We start from the raw sequence: 21606 nt of genomic DNA on the forward strand, positions 1-21606 counted from the left end.
ATGAAGAGAGATATACTCTTGTGCTTCTGCCCTCTCCTTATTTCTTTTCCTCTGTGTGAAGACACTGAAACCATTACATCTTTTCCAAAGCTCCCATTTGTCTTCCATAGCCCATGCAACTGATTCTTCACTAACACTGAATAGAGGTGAGTAATTACCTCCATCATATTATAAGCACTCCTTTCAACATCTCCCGAGTGGCGTTTTTCTTAAGAGCATCACCTCTTCAACTCAGAATCTGTTTGTGGTCCCCTGTAATCCTCAGGTTCTCTCCTGCAGTATTACTATAATTCCTTTTCTGTCTGTGTTTTTCATATTTCCATGTATTTGTCTTCAGTGAATTTTATCATATTGATTTCAAGCCATTCCTCTAACATAAGTGACATTTTTAAAATTCTAATCCTGCCTTCCAAGCTGCTTGGAAGTCCTCCCAAACGGGCATTATCTGTTAATTTGGTAACTGTCCATGTGATTAAGCAAGTACCTAGTGGCAATATTTTATAGTGCTAGAGCTAAAAGACAGCATGGGGAAGCCTCTGTGAGATGTTCTCCAACTTCAGCAGCAAATTATTGTTCTGAGTCCAGCTTTCCAATCAGTTGCACATCTACCTTATGTGAATTTAATTTAGTCCGTATCTGCTTTGCTTTCTTATGAATGTCATGTGGGACTGTGTTGAAGATATGATGTATCAAAAACATCCCCTATATCTATTTTCCTGTCAAAGAAGGAAATGAGATCAGCTTGATCGGATTTGTTTCTGACCTGTCCCTGTGCAAGTCCTCTTATCTCCTTACTATTCTCTAGATGCTTACAAATGGGTTGTTTAATACTTTCTTCCAGTGCATTGGAAATGCCTCTAGGGCTGACTTCTCTGTAATTCTTTAGATTTTCCTTTCCTCCTTTGTTAGATATGACACTGTGTTTGCCTTTCTCCAGTTTTCTGGGAACTTAGTCATCCTGCTAATCACTAGTGTTTGAGAAATCGCATTGGTTAAGTATTTTAAGGATAAGTTTCATTAGGCTGTGCCATCCTGAATACTCTAATTTACCTCAATATTCCTTCAGATGTTCTTTTCCTATTGTCTCCATGATCCTACTCCCAAATTCTTAATAACAACCGAAATAAAATTTCAGTAATGATTAACCTTTTTGTAAAGACTGAAACAAGAAAAGGGCATTGAACGTTTCAGCCTTTTTTACATCACATTTGCTGACCTCCCTTGTTAAGTACTACATTATGCCTGCTCTCAAGCATAGCGTATTATTTGCAATATAGTATTGTTTAGCTCTAGCAAACCATTAATTTTAATGACACTGTGGTTATGCACTCAAATATAAAATAATATTCATCTTATGTCAATGACATTGCTTCACAATCTAATTCCAGACCATACCTCAGTTTCTTCCAACTGTTTGATTGCATGCCACTTAAAATTAATTCAGTTGTGACTATATTCTGTGATGCTAGGAAGTGGGATTATTCTGTATTGGCAATTATTAAGAGAAAATAATTCACCTAATATAGCCATCTTATTATCCAAACACTATATTGTATAGCTAAAGCATCCTATCATCTTTTCAAACAAAACCATAAAAATTTGTTAAAATGACATTAAAGAAGTAGTTACATATTCAAAGTGAGACTGTAATCAAGGCAGAAAAATAATACTCACCATAATAGCTAAACAGAACCTCTTTCATTGGCAACCTGTAGAAAAAAAGGAAACTAAAAGGTGAAAACGAAGTGGAGAGGAAAATAAAAACTGCGGTATGTTAAGCAGGCACAATTCTACAAACTGGTGAACAACTTCATATAGCACCTTGTCTTCTAAAAAGATTGGTTTCCTGCACTGCTAATTTGTAACTATGCTTACTGAACTTGGGAAGTTTTTTCATGCATTGACGTGTTTGAGGAACTATATTGCACATAGCAAACTTCAGCAAAGTATCCCCTTGGCTAAACGCATGTGAGAGGACATTTCAGACTCTTGTTGGGTTTCCAGTTCTTTTTTGGACCACATCCTGGCAGGACAGACCATGTGGCCAACCTTGCATTCACATGTTTTCCTCCACCTTCGCAAGTCTTGCAACACAGTCTCCTACAGTAACCTGGTACCAAAACTGAGGAAGGCATAGGACTACAGTCGATGAATAACTGGCTGGACCACCGGTCTGGAAAGATAGCAATCAACAGTTCAAACTCTCCATTCCAGGTGGCATTTCAGAGTCTGCTAAGGAGAATGCTTTTTGACATCTCCACTGGGGACACGGGTAGTAGGAAAGCCTACATGTCTAGGAAGTCTGTGGATGTTAGTAACTTGGAAGGGAGGGAGACACTGATATGCCAAGCATACGGCTCCTCCATTTCCTTGGATTTCACCACATTCTGGAGGACTTTGCCAGACTGGAGGAATGGGCTAGCAAGAGCTTTGTGAACAAAGACAGATACATAATCCTGCATCTGGCAGGGCACAGGGTAGGTGAAAGAAGTAAACAACCCCATATGCAATGGTACAGGCCCACAACTGACTGGCTGGGTGGCAGCTCTGCAGAGAAAGACCTGAGGTCTGGTTAACACCAGACTGAACGTAGGTCAGTCCACCCTTGTTTTGATGAAGTATAACCACATATATGGTTCCATTAATTAGATCATAGCCAGCAGGTTGAGGGACGTTGCTATTCCCCTCTGCTGGACACTACTGAAGCTGCATCTGGAACATAGTCTTAATTTTTGAGCCCTCCCAATAGAAAAGAGTTGTCAAGCAACCAGAAGAAACCCAATGGAGGACCATCAGGATGGTTGCCGGGGTTCCTTGATTTCTGGGAAAAGCGTATGACCTATAAGGGCAGGCTACAGGGCATGTTTAACCTGAAGAGTAGGGTAAGGGGTATCTATTTACCCCCTCCAGCTACTTAGGTGGGATTTATAGAGAGCTCAGATTTGCATGATGAAAGGAAAGGAGGCAACAAGTAGGGAAGTTATAATGAGCCATAAGAAAAAGTATTTTTATCATGAGTGGTCAAACACCATAACTAATTCTTCTTTGATTCTGTGATTCTAATTACTTATGCATTATTTAAGTATTGAATAACAAAAAAGCCTTCATCAAACTACAGCTGTGATCTGACTACCTATTCAGGGCAAGCTCTTTTCCTCTAAAGCTCCTCTACAGAACTCCTGCCATTATTTAAAGTGGACCAAATAGAACAGATGGTTTTTAAAGCCAAATAGAATTAGATTAAAATAGCAGTTTAAATGACATACTGACATTTCGTACTTTCTCTGTATCACATTTATATTACTACCCTTTCAGTCTTTTTAATGTAAATTTACCATATAAGTAATACATTTACAGTAATGCTTTTTATAGCAATCACATTAGAAATAAAATGCTATAAATGCATGAAATGCTTTTTCCTTGTTAATGCATGGTGATCTAATATGCCCTTTCATGTCAGTAGGGTATAACTGAAGCTTTTTACTTAAATCAAGGAGATATTGTTGAAGTTGACAAAAAGTATTGCCCAAATACCTGTTGCAAGCATAAATTTCCTGTTGTACATATAAAGTATTGAAAATTATGAAGTTTAAAGTATTGTTAAAGTATAAAGTAAATAGACAGTATGCCTACTGATATTTAAAGGTTTTATTTGAGAATTTACAAATATGCATTTTTTTTACCTACTTTTCTATTTATAAATATCAGAAGACTGCAGTTTACTGTTCCCTTTTAGTGACCCCGTTCATTTAGGAGGTTAAAGAATTTGTCACAGCTAACACTTGAAATTCTTATTCCTTTAGTAAAAACAGTTGTTATTCCTACTGTTATTGCTCATTTTCAGGGTCATTAACTTTTCAGTTAAATGAACTGTTACGATGATACGGAGAGAGCCTCCTGCTGCAGTCCTTGGCTTGGTCAAAATAAACTACGCGTGGTAAGACTATCATTTCAGAGAGGTACTGTTCATTTCATTCCAAAATGTTTTGGAAGATTACAGGTCAAGTCAGAACAGTTCTCATTTTGGAGGTAAGTGACATCAAGGATTTTCTAATTTGCATCATCCTGGAGATTTTCTTTTATGTACTGCTGTTGCTTTTTGCCTTATTTGCTGCCTTAATGTCTATGCTAAGTCTTAGTCTATGCAATATTCTCTACAAATTGCCTAATGCCCCCTAGTTCATTAGATAATTCATAAACTTTGCAAATCAGCAGTGCAGCAAAGACCACTGTGACCCTGCATCCCAGGTGTGGGAAGAGAAGGGATACTGACTGTGTCACAGTGTAACACCCGCATGTTTGTGGCTCCAAGGAAAGAACAAGGAGCGACACAGCCTTTTGCCCCAATATGTCTGCGTGCAGGGAATGACCTGTACCAGCACCAGATGGAAGAACAGGTGCTTGAACAAAGGAATTGACATTTGAGAGGGGCAGCTGCTGGTATAGTTCCCTCTAGTTTCATCTGTTATCTACGATACCCTTGTTCTTGCTTTGACAGGGATCTTCTTTACCAGTTGGAAAGGTATTGAATAGTACGTGAGACCTGGATCATTACAGAATACCTAACCACCACCAGCAGCCTCCTCCAGGCTGTCATGGTAAGCTGGAGGAGAGGGCAGCCTGTACCCTGCCCTCGTACCGTCCCATCAGAGGTAGGAAAGCTCAAGCCTCAACTATGGGCACAGCCCACGCTTATCCAGCCCCACTTCATAGTGATCACGATGTCAAGCAACTTTATTGGGGGATTTTGTAAGCTCAGGTTGTTTTTTTTTAAACCCAGGGTACAATGCCAGTATTTTTAACTGGAAGAACATTACTCTACTCTGATATTGCCATTTGGGTTGGAGCTTTGGTCTAACATAAAACCTTACATAAATTCTTCAGTACATGGACTATTTCATAAAATGGGTTTATTTTCTTATATGTAGAATCTATCAATGATTAATACTAATGTTGACTTGTGACCAGGAACACTCCTTAAGTAAATAAAGATTAAGAGCAATGTATAACAGAACTTTGGACCTTATTGACATTGTCATAGAATTTAAAATTTCAGGAACTTTTTCTATTAAAGTTGTTTAAAGTGGAGCAGCAAGGCAGATTAATTGTTTCCCCTAGTAAAAAAAAAAAAAAAAAAGCTTCTTGTATTAAAATTCTCAGAAATTTGCAGTGAAATCCTGAAGTCCATGGAACTGGCTTTTTCTCATGAGGTCTTTTTATGAGTGTTAACCTTACAGATGCTATTATTATCTCAAATAATTATTGCAGGTCTTTCAGGAATAACAAATAAGATAAGAATAACAGCTGCAGCAAAAGATTATATGAATTTAAAGTAATTGTATAATAGACTTGGGATTTTGCAAGTCTTATATGAATAAGGGTAATGAGTACATACTTTTAGCACCTGCATGCAATGTCTTTTTCTGACATATGCCCCATGTTCTTTCTAAATATTCTGACTAAGTACAATTCTGAGAATGATTATAACGTCATTCACACATCGTAACCTGGGAAAACACTGGGTTTACTTTAAAGGAAGACAGTAAGTATTGGAAATTACTGGTATGTCTTGTGGTTAGGTTTTACAGGAGTATCCTTCATATCATCTCCAAGTGAAAAGCACTGGTTGTAGAGAGAGATTTCACAAGGAGGAGAAAGCCCCTTATTTGTTTTCCTGCTTTCACAGGGAAGTGACAGATCTGATTTGTTTCATGCTGTTACAGAATGAAGCTAAAGCTGCATGAAGAATAGGATGCTGTTCTTCTGAATACAAAGGTAATTCCTTTTTCTCCCTTCCCGAGTAAATACTTCAATTTTAGGAAACCAATACAAAATTACTGAGTAGAAACTAGCAACACCTTTCCTCTTCCCCTCTCTCACTCCTTCCTAAAGTTCAAGGCAGTGCTTATGTTTCCCAGACCATCTGCGCACTCATTCTTTTTTGGAATTGCATAAATCACACTAACTTTCTCTCACTGTGTTTTTAGCTCTGAGGGAAGGACATTGCAGGAGAGGAAGTTAAGTACGAACCTGTATGTAATTTTAGACAAAAAGCATTTTGATGAGGGCAGAGACTATAGGACAGAGATCTAAGGTTCTTATTACAGCAGCAACAGTAATGTTGGACTTGTAACTTGACAGAACTTTTCCTAATCAGTTCAGCATCCAAACAGGACTTCACTGATAATAAAGGACATTTTAAATTATGTGGAGACTTGTGGGTTGTGTAAATTCAGCACAAACAGTTCCTAGAGTTAAGATAGGTTCCTAAATAAGAAGAAACAATACAGGTGCCTGAAAGATGTGATTTTAAAAATCATCGACCAAGGCCTACCTTGTTTTCTTCACAGCACTGAAAAGGGAAAGCAGCATAACACATCATTTTGAAGAACCAACCACATAAAAGAGAAAATGGTTAAAATTTGGTGGTTCTTCAGAGACAGCTCAACAACAACATATCTCAAAGAAGCCACCACCCTTCAGGGCAGCTATGAATAGTACCCCAAATATTTTGATCAGCTCCTGGCTCTGTGTTGTTCTCCCGTCTGCCGCCAAGATAATATAAATGTTGATCTCCTTCCTAGTATCAGTGCTGTATACTTCCGTCTCCAACAATAGATGTCAAGGGAAACAGATGCCTTTGTTCAGTCCTTCCTGACTGAGAATAAGCAGAGGTGTTCATCTCTAGGTGTATTCTCTGCCACCCCTTAAACATGGAAGGACGTTGCTCAGTCTTAGTATGGTCAGCTACTCCTGCTAAAAATGAGATTAAAGACTGGGGGGGGAAATTACATAACATGCCCTGTACAAGTATTTTGAAAAGTTCATTGTAGAAGTCTTCCTTTGATTTGTAATAGACAGAACAGAAAATGCATCATCTCTTGATGTTATTTCCTGACCAGCTTGTGGTGAGTCTGACACAGTTCTTCCTGCTGTGTCTACATGTGGACCGGAGTCCACCTGTATAGTCATAGGGAGTTATGTGACAGGCACCAAGGAACCAGCACAAATACTCAGCTTGCTCAGCTGTACTAAATGGTATCTGACACTTTTTTTTTTTTTTTATTTTAAAGCTAACTATTCGCCTCCAGCTAATATTATTTTAAGTGGTGAATGACCATCACCAAATAAGATATTAATCTAAGAAATACAAAGAATACTGATAACAGCCCAGATAAATCCTCTTTTCAATTGTCTTTGCTCTTTGTAAATTCAACTACAACTTTATCTTTATTCTACAGGTCATAGTACAAATGTTCCAACTGTTGGAGTACATTTAATCTTTTCAATAAATTGGTTGATAAAAATTATGTTCAAAATGTTTGTTTAAAAAGAAGAGAACTTTTAGAAGACAGTGCTATATCTTTTATCTGCCTTGGAACAGAACAATTTGGCCTCTAACCAAAGGAATTTTGTACTTTTGTTGTCATTGTCATCAATTTGGAACTTGCTACCACCTCGTGTTTTCAAGGATATCTCATTCATGGTAGCCTGACTTTATTGTCAGTATGAGATGCTTCACTTTCCACACTAATCTTGATAATGTATCAGTTAAATTATGTGTCTTGTTTCTTAAAAGAGTTCTCTTTGAAAAGATCTCTCTTTCCATTAGAACTGCAAAGCTCTCCCTCAACATGTAAATTGTAAAGAAAAAGGATGAGAGATGGGGATCTAGATGTTTACTTTCCCCTATCTTATTTTGAAATACAGGAAAATCAGCTGCATCGTCAGAGGCTGCATATATATACACAGACATGCCTAAATATATGGATATATACACAATTATGCATATACACACATACATATATGTGTATATATATTTACATTTTAGAGTGCCTGATGCAGTGCAAATCTGTTTCATCTCAACAACAAATTTATCCTCAGAATTATTCAACCCCTCTCACCACCCTCTAGTGAAATACCTTTATTTCAATAATATTTCAGAAACTTTACAGATGAGGTGGAAAAAAACCAACCTATCTGAGAACCTCAGCAAGGTATTTGTTGTCTAACTTCATTTTGTGAAGGTATCCTGGGGCTTCCTTTGGGTAGATTCACAGCAGAAACCATAATAACTGCTTTCTAGAGAACCAAGAAGTAGCTCCTAGGAGGCAGAGGAAAGGGAGTTGATGGTGTAGAAACAAGCAGAAAGGTCAAAGGAAAGGAAAAAGAGAGGAGGCTGGAAGACTGTGATGAAGATTCAAATAAAAGAGGTAGGAAGTAGCTGTAAGTCCCTGGCCCCGTGCACAGAGAGGCCAGGGATGCGTATAAGAATAAGAGGCTATGTTCATCTCTCATATACTCCTGGTGCAAAACAGCAGTCTGTTGATCCACCCAAGTAGTAAGACATCTACCTTTATTTTTTCTTTCTTTTACTTTTTTTAGAGCTTTTTATTTTTCAAGACAAACTGTAAGGATATATCGCCAGGCTTTGTCAACAAACTCAGAATTCAGGCAAAGCAAATCCTCCGCTTCCAATATGTAAAGGGCTTGACCTCAAAACTCCCTCAATCCTTTTCAAAACAAGGAGAAAGTTACTCATTTGGTAGCAATTATTGGCAAACATCACTTTCATTTACTTAAATGCTCATTTTGCTGCTTTTAGCAAGACTAGAATCTATTTTTAAAACAATAAAACAAAAATAAACTGTGTTACAAAAATATCATTATCATTCCTATCTATATTGTTAAACTCATCAAAAAAACTTATGAAATACTTATGAGCATGCACCTGGCAACCAAAGGAGGTCTCGGTAGTAAAATCCATTCCTGTGTCATAAATATACTCATACTGCTATTATTGGTATTAAGTCCACCTTATGTGAATTTCTAAAGTAATGTTGAAAATGCCCTTTAATTAAAGATGTGCTATTACATTCCAAAGCCTGCAGTAAAGAATATGATAGTTAATTAAATTACATATGTTTATTTCAACATTGAGGCTATAATTCAGCTTCATGTTCATGACCTTGTGGGAAAAAAAAGAGTTGCCTGTGCCAGCAGAACCTTTTTAATTTTTATATGCTCTATCTCAAGAGAAAATTAATCATATGTAGTAGATCGCTTCAGCTCTCACTGAGTGAATTATCTAGGGTGGCAACCACTATGGTCCTAGTGTTTAGATATGTAAAAGTAGTAGGGAATTGGCCACTGAATTTAGACTTCAAGAAGATTTGTGTCCTTCTTCAAAGTCAAATAAAGCTGGCGCTGAATTTTGATACTGGGCAAATTTGCACTACGTGTTGTCTTATGTTTTCTTGATAGTCCTTTATGAAATTCTCAATAACTAATCATCCTAAGTGCTTCTGGCAATTGCTGTATCTGCTATGTAAAACAGAAGCTATACCAGTGACTGCAAATTGTGGAATGTATGATTTAAATGGGGCTAACTCCATAGTTTAACAAGTCCCGCTTGCTAACATCCCAAAAGCACATATCAGGAACCTGAAGTGTAAGGGTTAGTGTTACTCCAAATTGACATAAGCAACACAGTTTGCAAAACAACTCTGGGGTTTTTTTTGTCATTAATCATTAAGAACAATTAATGTTTATCTAGTCCATGTACTAGACAAAAGAAGATTTGGGAACTCAGCACATCTTTCCTCATCAACTCTACACAAGCTACATAAATAAAAGATAAAGCTAGCATGCAAATGCTTAAACCCATTAAATGTCAACTGATTACCTCTTTAGAGCTGAGTGTTTCATTCTCTGGAATAGGCACTATGGGATGACTGGGCTGCTGAGCCAAGACGTCACAGGTTGGAGAGAGCATGGGGTTAAAAACAGGAAAAGGAATCCATTATTAGTTCAATTTCTGTATAAAATATCACTAAAGGTTAATAATGAAAGCAAATACCCTCAGTCATGCAAAGGGTAGCAAGGCAATGAGATCCCATTTGTGTTCAACAGGCTCCCTGTTGAGCGGGCTCTCTCTTACTACTCCTTGTCTGTATGAAAATCTATTTCAAGGTATGGTCTGTTTTCTGTTATATCATATTCCTATAAATAAAAAGGTGGGGAAGGGATAAATCAATTCCAGTTTGAAACAGGCATCTCAAGTAAAAAATCACAGCAAGGGCACCTGCCTTATAATACATTTAGTATAAGGTAACACACATAAAGTCACCTAAGGTTGTAGCTGTATTTCTGTCATTTTTAATATCTGTCTTCTTAAAAGTCCTCCAAAAGAGCTCTCCTTAATCTTAAATTTCATAGACATAAATCATATAAACATTTAAGTAAAAAATGCTGTATAACATTAATTAGTATGTGCAGAAAGGAGTTTTAGATCTCAGTAATTTTCCAATGTTTTCGGTATTATATGATATGCATCTGAGTAATGAAGTTTGATGGATGTGACTCAAGTGAATAATCATACCCATTTCAATAAGATTTTAATTAGAATACAGGTAGGCAGATAAGCTGAAGCTTATAATGGCAATGTTAAGATCCGAAGCTTGTGAGATTTTCCTATACAGTGACCCAGCGACATCTTTACAGCAAAGGCTGCTTAAAATGTTGTGGTTTGGGTATTTTTGGGTTGTACAAAAACAATGTTGGAAGAAGCCTGCTATTTTCAGTGTATCAAAGGCTTACTTTGTTTTGGTATTTAGATCAAATAGTAAATTAGCAAATAATGTGTTGCTTAAAAAAATATTCCTCTTGCCCTAAGAAAATTAATTTTGAAACTGTGCTTTTCGAGAAGCAAAACTGATCTGCTAAGCTGGGCCTATAAAAAGAGAAGGATTCTGAAGTGGAATATACTCTAATTTTCTGTAATTACATTATAGATCTGCTATATATTATGCTCTGCCATTGTAAATTTACCCTGAATCATTTTCAGGGAAGCAGGTATCAATTTTAACAACAGCAGCAGCAGTTACTGAAGCTTTGAATCATTTAATATTTTGGGGTTTTCCCCAAAAAAGTGGAAAGGCAAGTGAATAACTTTACTCAGTAAGTTTATTTAATTTATTTATTCAGTAAACTTAGATAAGGGAATAATTTTAGGCAAGGAAAGTATAAGGAAGGGGTACGGAACCTAGATCATCTCAGCAGCAACATGCCTCCCTCTGCCACACACCTGGCTCCTGATTTCTGCCATCACAGATGCCAAGGCAGCCCCTAGACCTTACACCACCCTGGTGGTGCAGCACAGCTCTTTGCAAAGATGCAGGAGGTGTTTACAGCCTACATGGGAGACAGAAGTCCTGTTTCCAAACCCAGGATCCTGCAGCTACTGAGGGTAGACAATCTTGGTGATACAGAGCTACAAAGTTCTAGCAACACCTGTAGTATCTTGGCAAGCTTATTTCATTGAAATAAACCCTGGAGCTGAGTTACCCATTGCCTCACCAGAATATGGCATCTCTGTATTCCAGGCAAAATAAGAAATGTCAATCACAAGGAGTAGAGGGAAAGTGTTGATAATTTTCTGTTTACTTTCTGATGTGTGACTAAGCTCTCTGAGAAGTATTGTCCACTACTTGCAAGAAAGAAAAGCTCCCTGGTCAGGTAGTGATCCAAGAATGCAACAGCTCTTTTTCTCAAATTGCACAAAGAGCCAAACAATGAAAAATGCACTTTTATTGTGTTATCTTATCCTGGCCTTTCTTGCTGGTATTCATTGCCTACCATGTTAGCTTGAAATGCCTCTCTGAGTCATGATTCTGCCTTACCTTGTTCCTTGAGTATAATGTCTCAAGTCCCTCCTTAAACCAGACAAAAGTAATGATCTTTTTTTGTCCAAGAAATATATTTGGCTCCTTTGTTTTGATAGCATCCTCTTTTCAAACTAAAGAGCCCACATGTATAACAGTCTCCATAGACAGGAAAGATTATCTGTATTTTGTGGACAGACACTCTTAACATTGATTATTTTGGAGAGATTTAATTGAAAGAAGATGAGTGAGAGGCAAACAAAGACTTCACTTATTAATAACGACAGAAAAAAGTTAATACAGGCTTAAGACTTGGAGGAAAACTGAACAATATAGAGTTCTCTCTGTTTTCACATGGCTTCTCTGACATAAAACCCCCTGAAGTTATCATAGAAGAGTCTATACATTTTACTAGCCAGGTGTCTGGAGACCTGATTTTGGCATGACATGGGGTCTAGTCTTGAGAAAGTCACATATGGCTACATTTATAAAGAACTTTAAGTAGTACTTCAGTGAATATGGAGCACATAAGCCAAGTGTTGCATTTTTTCTGCTGAAATAATGCCCAGTCTTGTAGATTCCTGAAAAGAGGGAATTGTACAGCTCTGCCTCTGTCAGCTGCAAAGGAGCTCAGTGCTTTGGCCTGGGTGACTTCGTCCTAATGAACTGGAGGCCCATTGCCTGGTATTTCCATCAAGTGTCAGTGTAATCTGAAATATGTCAGTCTTGCCCTGGAAGAGGTCATCTTAGACCTGTCCTCTCAGAGGCTACAGAGTCACTTTTTCCTCCCTGATTTTTCCTTACAAATATAATTTTTATGTTCTTGAATGCACGCTACACCAGTCCCACAGGCAGGAGGGAACTTACTGTCCAGTGCACTTGCTTTCTGCAGCTCCATGGGTAAAGACTAGACTCTTGGAAGACAGAAGTTTGAACCTCTGCATGGTGAGGTAAGCACTGTAATCAGGTATCTCACTGCCTGGGCAAGTACTAAAGAGGGCCATTGGCATCTCCATGTTGTCTGCATGGTGTTCATCCCAGGGTGTTCAGAGGACACTTAACAGGACAGATAGACTACCTGATTAAATTTGGCCTTGTACCTGAATCATAGTACAATTTACAGCCCTAAGCACAGGGGAAAAATCCTCACAGGGTATGATCATCTCTCTGCCGAGGTGAGCTATCAACATCAGACTACCAGTCAGTCAATTTAAAAGTACCAGAATGCAAAGTAGGCAGAATGAGGTGGGATTAACCCTTCCTAACTAGACCTTGCGTGACTATCATGCCTCAGAGACATACAGGAATGTGCCCATGTCTACAAGATCTGAAGCATGAATGCAACTTGGACTATGTACTTTTTATGGGTGTGTTGTCTTAGCGAGACCTCATCAAGCTCTGTCACTGGCAGTCTCTCATCTGCAGGTCAAAGCAGCTGGCAAGAAGCCCTATTTTCTTCTACAAATGTAAAAGGATTGTATCTGCTGATGTTGGACAATGACAGTATTGCTTTTCTAATTTCTATTATTGTTTCCTTTGCCAGTGACATAATTCTGCATTACTCTCACAAGGTTAATTAATAATTCTTCACTTTTCTGTTTTCTGTTAATGTGGCATTTTCTTTATTTTTTCTAAGAACAGTGAAAGAACAAACTAGACAAATCTGCATTTGTGGCTGCAAAAATTGTACTGAGGAGAGCAGAATACCCTGACAATATATAAGTATTTGCAGCATGTAAGTTCAAAGGGAAATTATATGCCTGGCCAAAATAACCTCTTACAGATACAGCCAGGCCTTAGAAAGGAGGTGGTTATATAACATCTTAGTTAGACCTTTGTTCATTTAGCTCTGTAGAGTAATCAGCAAGACATATTTGCCTTTGAAAGGTCAGTTTATTGTGCTGTGAATCACAGCTGCCTCAGAACTAATATAAAGCTTTCTGAGGTGTTCCCAATGTAAGACCTTTTTCATAAATCTAAGTCACTCTCTAGAGGGTCTGCAACCTTTGCTAATTGAGACACAGGTTTAAAACTCTATGGAACAAGTGAGAGATAATGTACATAAGAAATAAGAATGTTTCAGCTATAGTAACCAGAGAACATTCATGTCTACACTCTCCTTTCAAACTACTCCTTTAAGTCTTTAATCCACTTTGAAAATAAATTAAGCACTCTACACTCTTATGAAACATAGTCATTCCTTCACAGTAGGAAAAAATACTAATTTCTCAAAGACTAAGCATGTTTATTTATACATGTATAACAAGCAAACTTTTTTTATAAAGCAATTGTATAGATAACCAATTTTCCTGAGTACGAGAACATGAAATCTCGGGTAGCAACAAATGGTAAAACACCCACAGCAGCACAGCAATGGCTACCTTCAACTAAGGGTAGAGAAAATATATAATGTAAAGTGACAATTTATAATTATGATATCTATAGTCTCTCTGAAATGACACAGTAGAAAATCTATTTCAAAGATTTTGTCAGTTAAGCATCCAGTTCTTTTGCAACTTTTACCTCTCTATAAAAGGAAAAGTAAAGCAGAAATGGTGCTCACAACAAAGATTTATAATGCGCCTTCAGCCACGTATGCAATAGAACATCCCGACTGACTCACAAAACATTATTATGCACTCCTGTACCTGTACTTTTTCAACTTGAAGATTTTGAAACACTCTCCAGATACTGATAAGTACCTGCACAAGAGGGACAACTCGCACACGGACGTGGTTCCCTGACAGGTTCTCATAGGACACATCCCTAGAGGGCACAGGAGTGGGGTGAGACTGAAAGATTTGTATCTGAATACCAGAGGCTGAAGGAGTTACAGGGCATAGCAGCAGGGATTCCTTATCTCTAAGTGGAGCTGGAGGGAGATGCACGCAAGCACAGCTATGCATCGATCTTCCTTGGGCTGCCTTTTGCCAGGCCAAGTTCAGCTTCTAATACAGGGCTAGTCTACTTGGCTGCGGATTTCCTGACAAAATGATTTTTCAGTGAAAAATACTAGCAACAGAAAAATTAATTTTCCTGCAAAACATTGTGATTTCTCTTGCAAACTGTCACTAGTCATTTAGAAAATTAAAATTAATAAATCCCATCTGTAACTGGAATATTTTATTTTCTGACCTGGATGTTTCATTCTGGATCACTTCCATAAAATATTAAAATGTATTTCACTCTCAGTGCATTTTGTAGCAATCACGATAAGAGCCTCTAATTTCTGCTGTGGGCTAATCAAGCTCTGCAGTGCCTCACTGGGCTAATTTCACTATGGGTGATTATGGGAGCTGGTGGCCGGCAAGGGCACCAGGCCCGTAACGAAGACTTGAGGCATGAGAACCACAATGTACATACCCACAGAGTAAGGCAGCAGAAGAGACAAACATCTTCTAATCACATGGATTAGAACTATCTAATGTTCTAAATGTATTTAAATGTTTTCAAATTTTCATCTGTACTGGAAAGAAAATTTCAGAATTTCCAAAAACCCGTGTGTTCGAAATTTCCCTGAGTATATTGACTGTGAACTATTTAGGGACTCGCAAAATTGAGTCATTGCTTAGGAAAGATATTTCCCTGCCCCAGGAAGGGGCTCATTGCTCATTGACCAATAGCAGCCAAAGAACTTTAACTGCTTTCCAGGTGAGCGCGTGAAATGAAATGGATTTAACTTTCAGAGCTGACCTTCCCCCCACATATTTTCTTCCCAGATTAGCAGCAAAACTGAATGATCCCTGTTTTCTGAGTAAGCTTCTCATGCAACAGAGATCTTTGACCTTAGTTACTTTAAAACCAAACCATAAATTTTGACTGAATTTTCAAGAGTATACATGTGCAACTGTCACCTACTATATTAAAATTTGTATTAAGATAATATTTTGTATCGTATTACTACTAAAATGATATCCACTCTTTAATTAAGAGAAAGCTAGTACTGTAATTTACAGTTTATTATATATGACCTCTTCATCAAAGTTCAGAACACTTTGCCAAAAAGAAAAAAAAAACACTAATGCCTTGAAGTTCATAACATCTCTGTAACATAGCTAATTCAAGCTCTAAGTACATACTTGGAATTTCACCAGAACTAATTACATTTTATATATTTTTCTAACATACCTGAAAGTGGAGTTAATTAAGACCGTATTTCAGAGTACTGATTATATCAATACCTGCAATAAAAGTTAACTGAATTCTAATTTTGCCAATTTGTCCTTTAAAATGTAGAGTTTCCAAAGGTTCATCAGCTCACTGTTTACTTTTCCTTGGTACCTCGGAAGAGTTTTTAACAATTTAAAAAAGCAGCAGGAAACTGTCTAGAAACTTCTGTGTTCAGTGAGCTCTAAGACACGAATTTCTCTATAACTCTGGGTGTTTTGGGATAGTTTCCATTAATTATGAATTTTTTTCCTTCAGACTCTGTTTCCTCACTGTCATCAATAAAAAGCATATAGGTATCATTTTTGTTTCTCATACAGGTTATACACCCACAAAATCTTGTGTGATATTTTTTCACTCAATAGTATATTTCTGCTTTTGCTGTTAACAACCTTTAGCTCTGAGTGGCTTCTGTTCTTTGTAATCTTGCCTTTTGTTTTCATTACTATATTACAAGCAAAGACACGTCCCTAGGTTGCAGTTCCCATTTGCCAAATCATTAATAGACATTATTTTTTTAACATTCCCATTTTCTATATTTTCAAATTCCCCTAGGAATGGAGTTGTAGCAAGTCCAAATCTAGCCATGGATCAGCAGTCTAGCATCAGAAGTAGCCACCAAGCTATGGCAAGCACACCCCCATCACCATGGGGCATGTCATAGAATCCCCTCCACAAACCAACAGAGACATCAAAAGCAGATACTAGGAGTGTTGTAGTATTTGGGCTGCTGTGTTGTTCTCAGATGTGTGTTCACATGTTGATCTGAAGATAGCAAAGGTTAAGATAAAGACACCTCAGAAATGAGGGCTAGAATTTCTATTATATTTGATGATGTTTTATGAATTAAAAAAACGCCTGAAATCCATGGTACAGAAGACTAGATGTAATCACGCTACAAAGCCAGGCATAAGACTGAGCTCAAGTTTTATATTATGTAGAGACTTCCAAGGATGAAAACAAAGCATTTTAAAACACTTTTTTAGTGCTTGAGACTAGTTTAAGCTATCCCAGCAGAGACAGCCTGTATAAATGAGGAGGCAGAAAGCATCAGAAATGGCTGTAAGTATGTTCCAAGAGGAAACCTGGACACGTCTGGGCACAGCATTCCTTAGGAAACACATTTCAATTTCTAAGTATGGAAAGTGCCTGCTGGGGATTGATCTTACAACATTCAAGAAAACACCTTTTGTGTGCATGTTTTCTGAATGAACAGTACACCAAACAGTACACCTACCATCAACAGCTTCTCCTAGTGGAAAAAAGGCAGCAAGGATCTCAAAATGTCCTGACTACCCAGGCCAAAAGGAGTGACACAGTAAGCAATTCCTTTTTTTCCTTTGGAAGACCTGCCTCTGCAGGAGTGGGTAGCAGAGTTCTTTCCAGACAGTGTCAGACTTGAGACATCTCCATATTAAGTACATGCTGCTGTGTCTCCTCTTGAGCCTAAGCTACCCTCATGTTCTGTTGCTAATTTGATGGCTTTGAAGAAAGCAATTGATTACCAAGTTATGATCCTTCTAAAGTGATTTAGGAGAAATGTATTTCTTTAAAGATGAGCTGAGTAAGAACTCTAGAGGCATTTTCTGCAGGCATTATCAAGCCAGTTCCAAAGTGATAGAAATGTCATCTAAGTATGATATGATTAAAATAGCTCACTAAGTCCAAGAAATGCCATAAAAGAATATACAAAGGAGACCCAACAATATTAAGCATTAATATTTTCCCAAACAAGGAGGTCCAGTTTATAGGAAAGCACTAATGAACTGGCTTGTTTGCCTCCAATTTCTTTTTCTACACTAAAGCAATTGTTCTGGATCACAGATAGTAGAAGGTTGATCAACCACAATACACCTACACAAGCACAGCATTTAAATATCAAAGTTCAAAAGAGAGAAAGAAACTCTCTTCTAGAAATAAAAGCGTCTGGGATGATGTCTCGGAGAAAAGTGCTTTTCCATGGCAACCTTGAAAGGCTGCCGTGTTCACAGAATGTCAATTCCCACTATGGTACTATTAATCAAATACAAACTCCGATGAGTAGGAGATTGGATGGTGAGGTAAACACCACTGATTTCATTTAAAAAATAATAAAGATTCCCTTTAAATATTCTGCTTACCTATTCACCTGCAGACCTGCAAATGATTATGGAAGGTTGATACTTCCAGCAAGACAACATTTAGTGGTTTCAAGAAAACTCCATTTAGGTCCAAGAAAAAAATTAAATTGGCTTGAGCCCAAAGTTAGACATTAAAGAAAACTTATTCTCTGGACCTTTATTCTTATAAGTAATGTCTGATCAGGTACAGAAATGGTAATTTTTTAATATTTCTCATAACTCTTGCAAAAAGCCAATTCCCTTCAATCCATTTTCAAGGCTGTGTTGCTAAATATTTAACTGACAGGGAGATTTACAGAGGGATGTACATGAATCATGTGCTCAGCCCTTGCTGACAGAAAGAAAAGGCAGTTTGAAAGTCAGTAGGGACTGAGGCAGTCCCCAGCTGAGGGAGCTACACCCACTCTTACCCTGCCTCCTCACTTGGGCAGGTCATTCCTTTCTCTTCCAAAATGACAGCAAGTTTCCCAAAATCTAATGCTCTATGCCATGATAGATATTTACATTGATCTTGCCTCCATATGAATCACAGAATCATAGAACAGCCCATGTTGGAAAGGTCCAACATTTGTGGGAAAGGGAGCCTAGATAAGATTATTTAGCACCCTGTCCAAACACATCTTGAAAACCTCCAGTGATGAGGACTCCACCATGCCCCTGGGGAGGTTGTTCCAGTGATTGATTGTTCTCACTGTAAAAAAATTCTTTCATATTGCAAGATGAAACCTCTCCCAGTGCAAGTTGTACCCATTGTCCCTTGTCTTCTCCATGTGGGTCCTTGTGAAGAAAAAGCCTGCAACCTCTTTGTAGCCACCCTTTAAGTACTGGAATACTGTGATGAGGTTCCCCTGAGGCTTCTCTTCTCCAGGGAGAAAAGACCTAACTCCTTCAGTCTTTCCTCACAGGGTAGGTTCTCCAGCCCTTTGATCATCTTTGTGGCCTTCCTTTTGGCTCTCTCTAGTCTGTCCACATCTTTTTTGAATTGCAGGGACCAGAACTGGACACAGTACTCCAAGGGCACAGCTGTGCTCTTCCACCCTGCGCAGTCCTCCGTTAAAGGCTGGAGAGATTCCCAGGAGAAGCAAGCTTTGGAGTTAACCACAGAGCTAAATGTTGCCTCAGGCTCACCATCACTACAATAGCTGTATTCAAGTCCAACTTCCTGAGATGTTTTATTCCAATCAAAAAGAAAAGGAACTTACATTATAATAAAAAGTTCAGCTCGTATAATTATTCTAGACCAAGGAGTGTAATAAGAGCAGCAGCACCTGGTGCCCGGGTGCAGAGTGGGGAAGGAGAAGACAAGGGAGATGACAAGGCCAATGAGAACAGAATCAGCTCACTTGCATGGGCAACATTTTTGTTTTAGAAGCAGACAGTGCACAGATAGAGGAGAGACCCTTATCTGCTCTTCTTCAAGCAGAAAGATGCAATACTTTGGTTCCTGCTGCCTCCTCCCATCAAAGCTAAAACCACATTATGAAATTATTTGGGGCACAGCTTATGGATTTCATAACTCTGAACAGTTAGTTATAACCTACAAAACATGCCAGGTCTATCTTTCACCTGCTTCTGTGTAATTCCGTCAGCTTTGAAGATTCAGGTACTTGGTGGAGCTTCAAACAAAAACAACCCGGCACTGGGTCCATTCTGCTTTTCCTCATATTGAGGTGGAACTTCCTGTGTTCCAACTTGTGCTCATTTCCCCTTGTCCTGTCGTTGGGCACCACCGAAAAGAGTCTGGCCCCATCCTCTTGACACCCACCCTTCAGATATTTTTAAGCTTTGATAAGATCCCCCCTCAGTCTTCTCTTCTCCAGGCTAAACAAACCCAAGTCTCTCAGCCTTTCCTCATAAGGGAGATGCTCCAGTCCCCTGATTGTCTTCATAACTCTCCACTGGACTCTCTCCAGTAGTTCCCTGTCCTTAAACTGGGGGGTCCAAAACTGGACACAGTACTCCAAATGTGGTCTCAGTAGGGCAGAGTAGAGGGGGAGGATAACCTCCCTCGACCTGCCGGCCACACTCCTTTTAATGCATCCCAGGATACCGTTGGCCTTCTTGTCCACAAGGGCACACTGCTGCCTCATGGTCAACTTGAAATGGTTGGAAATGATACTGGTTTTAGGAGCTTAACATATTTATCCTCCCTAATATAAGACATGTGATCATTCTGTTTTTTCCCATATCGTGTTTCCCACTTCTGAGGGAACACTTGTTTAAAGCAATTTTTTAATGAAAGTGCAGGTGAAGAGTAGCAACTCCATTCACTGGCACATCTCGTTTCTTTTCAATAGTGTATTTACAACGTATTTTAAATGACTGTAAGAATTTATGGAAGCGTGTTTTGCCCTCTAGTGGAAGGTGAAGCAAAATACAACGTATAGTTAGAAACGCAACATACATATAGATTGACCGTGCGGACACTGACCATGTGTTTACTGGATGGCTGGAGAGACAGCGAACAAGTCACGGTGCATATTATTTCTTATCCCAAGGGATGAGGAGTGGAGAGGGGGAACTCCAGGGAATTTACAAAGATGACCGTCCAGGTTTAGTAGAGAATGGAAGGAAATTCCCATGATGTCATAATGTTGTCTATGGAAGAGGTCTAACAGTTTGAAATTTCAACACCAGATACTGTGTCTACTGTACTGAGTTTTCTGTTACTTCGATTATTTATGACAATAAATTAAATATTTTAAAAAAAAAAACATGAACAGCTCAGACTGTAGCTGGGGAGCACAAAAGCCAAGGTTACTGCAAGATATAACAGGCAAATATTGTCAGAGGTTTTATTGACATATATTGACTCAAATGTTAAATACTGCCCATGTGATTAAGACCAAAATTAATCTTCCTTTGGTTATCAAAGAATGTTAATACTATAAACCAAAACAGAAACATTGAAAAAATATTTTAAGTTGTGAATATTTAGTTCTTGTGTAAATAAACATCTATTTGTATTAAACTAGCCCAGTATTGACATCTGGTTATTCTATTTCCCAGAGTATTGGGCCACACCTATGTAGAGAGCGACATCAGTTCAGAAATATATTTTACTAAAGGTATTTACTAGTACTCCCAGTAACGCTTAAAAATCTTACCTACCTCCGACAAATGACTTGTCTTATATCAGTTAGCTTCACTGGCTGAGACTTTAAAAATATTGCAAATAAATAAGTAAATTATTTTAAACAGTGGAAACAATCAATGGTAAATTGAGCTATACTGAAAATTCTCCAAAGATGTCTCAAAAAATATATTAGTCTCAAAAATCCTTGTCATGCTCACCAGTCCTGCTTCAGAAGATCTAATTATTGAAATTTTTGTACCTATCATGGTTAACAACATAGATTCCCTTGGATTTTCACTAAATGTTATGGGATGGAAGAGAGAACTTGCTACATTAACTAAATTAAGGGATGCATTTGCAGAAATGTAGGCGGCATTATTGCATGTGGTCTTGACCAAAGTCAGGAGCCTATTTCACTTACATGATGAGAGGGATGGCAGTGAGAAGTCAAGCAGATGCACAAATGTGTGAACTTTTTTGCTTAAATTGTCACAGCAGGTCAGTACTGGGGCCTCATCTAAAACACAGCCTTCCAATTACCTCCCTGATGACATAACCATTCAAAATTCTGCTGCAGAAG

At 38.2% G+C, this 21606-nt stretch overlaps 1 protein-coding gene and 1 long non-coding RNA gene across 6 annotated transcripts in view; one reads left to right on the plus strand and one right to left on the minus strand.

Moving 5' to 3' along the window:
* MLIP (muscular LMNA interacting protein) overlaps nucleotides 1-21606 on the minus strand; it is a 115755-nt gene that overhangs the window by 725 nt on the left and 93424 nt on the right. For 2 of the 5 annotated variants that reach the window (XM_064447899.1, XM_064447897.1), the window contains 2 exons: nucleotides 9686-9739; nucleotides 1675-1709 (listed from right to left, as the gene is read on the minus strand). In XM_064447899.1, the coding sequence (XP_064303969.1) occupies nucleotides 1683-1709; nucleotides 9686-9739 (81 nt within the window). In that variant the 3' untranslated portion in view covers nucleotides 1675-1682. Of the gene's footprint in view, nucleotides 1-1674; nucleotides 1710-9685; nucleotides 9743-21606 lie in introns of all 5 variants that reach the window. The other 3 variants (XM_064447898.1, XM_064447896.1, XM_064447900.1) reach the window with 2 other exon arrangements.
* On the plus strand, nucleotides 5568-20918 carry LOC135312660 (uncharacterized). The gene is made up of 3 exons (XR_010372323.1): nucleotides 5568-5775; nucleotides 12556-12613; nucleotides 18939-20918. It is a non-coding gene; the product is annotated as an uncharacterized LOC135312660 (long non-coding RNA).

This window comes from Phalacrocorax carbo, chromosome 3 (genome assembly GCF_963921805.1).
Source record: "Phalacrocorax carbo chromosome 3, bPhaCar2.1, whole genome shotgun sequence".
NCBI classification, from domain to species: domain Eukaryota; kingdom Metazoa; phylum Chordata; class Aves; order Suliformes; family Phalacrocoracidae; genus Phalacrocorax; species Phalacrocorax carbo.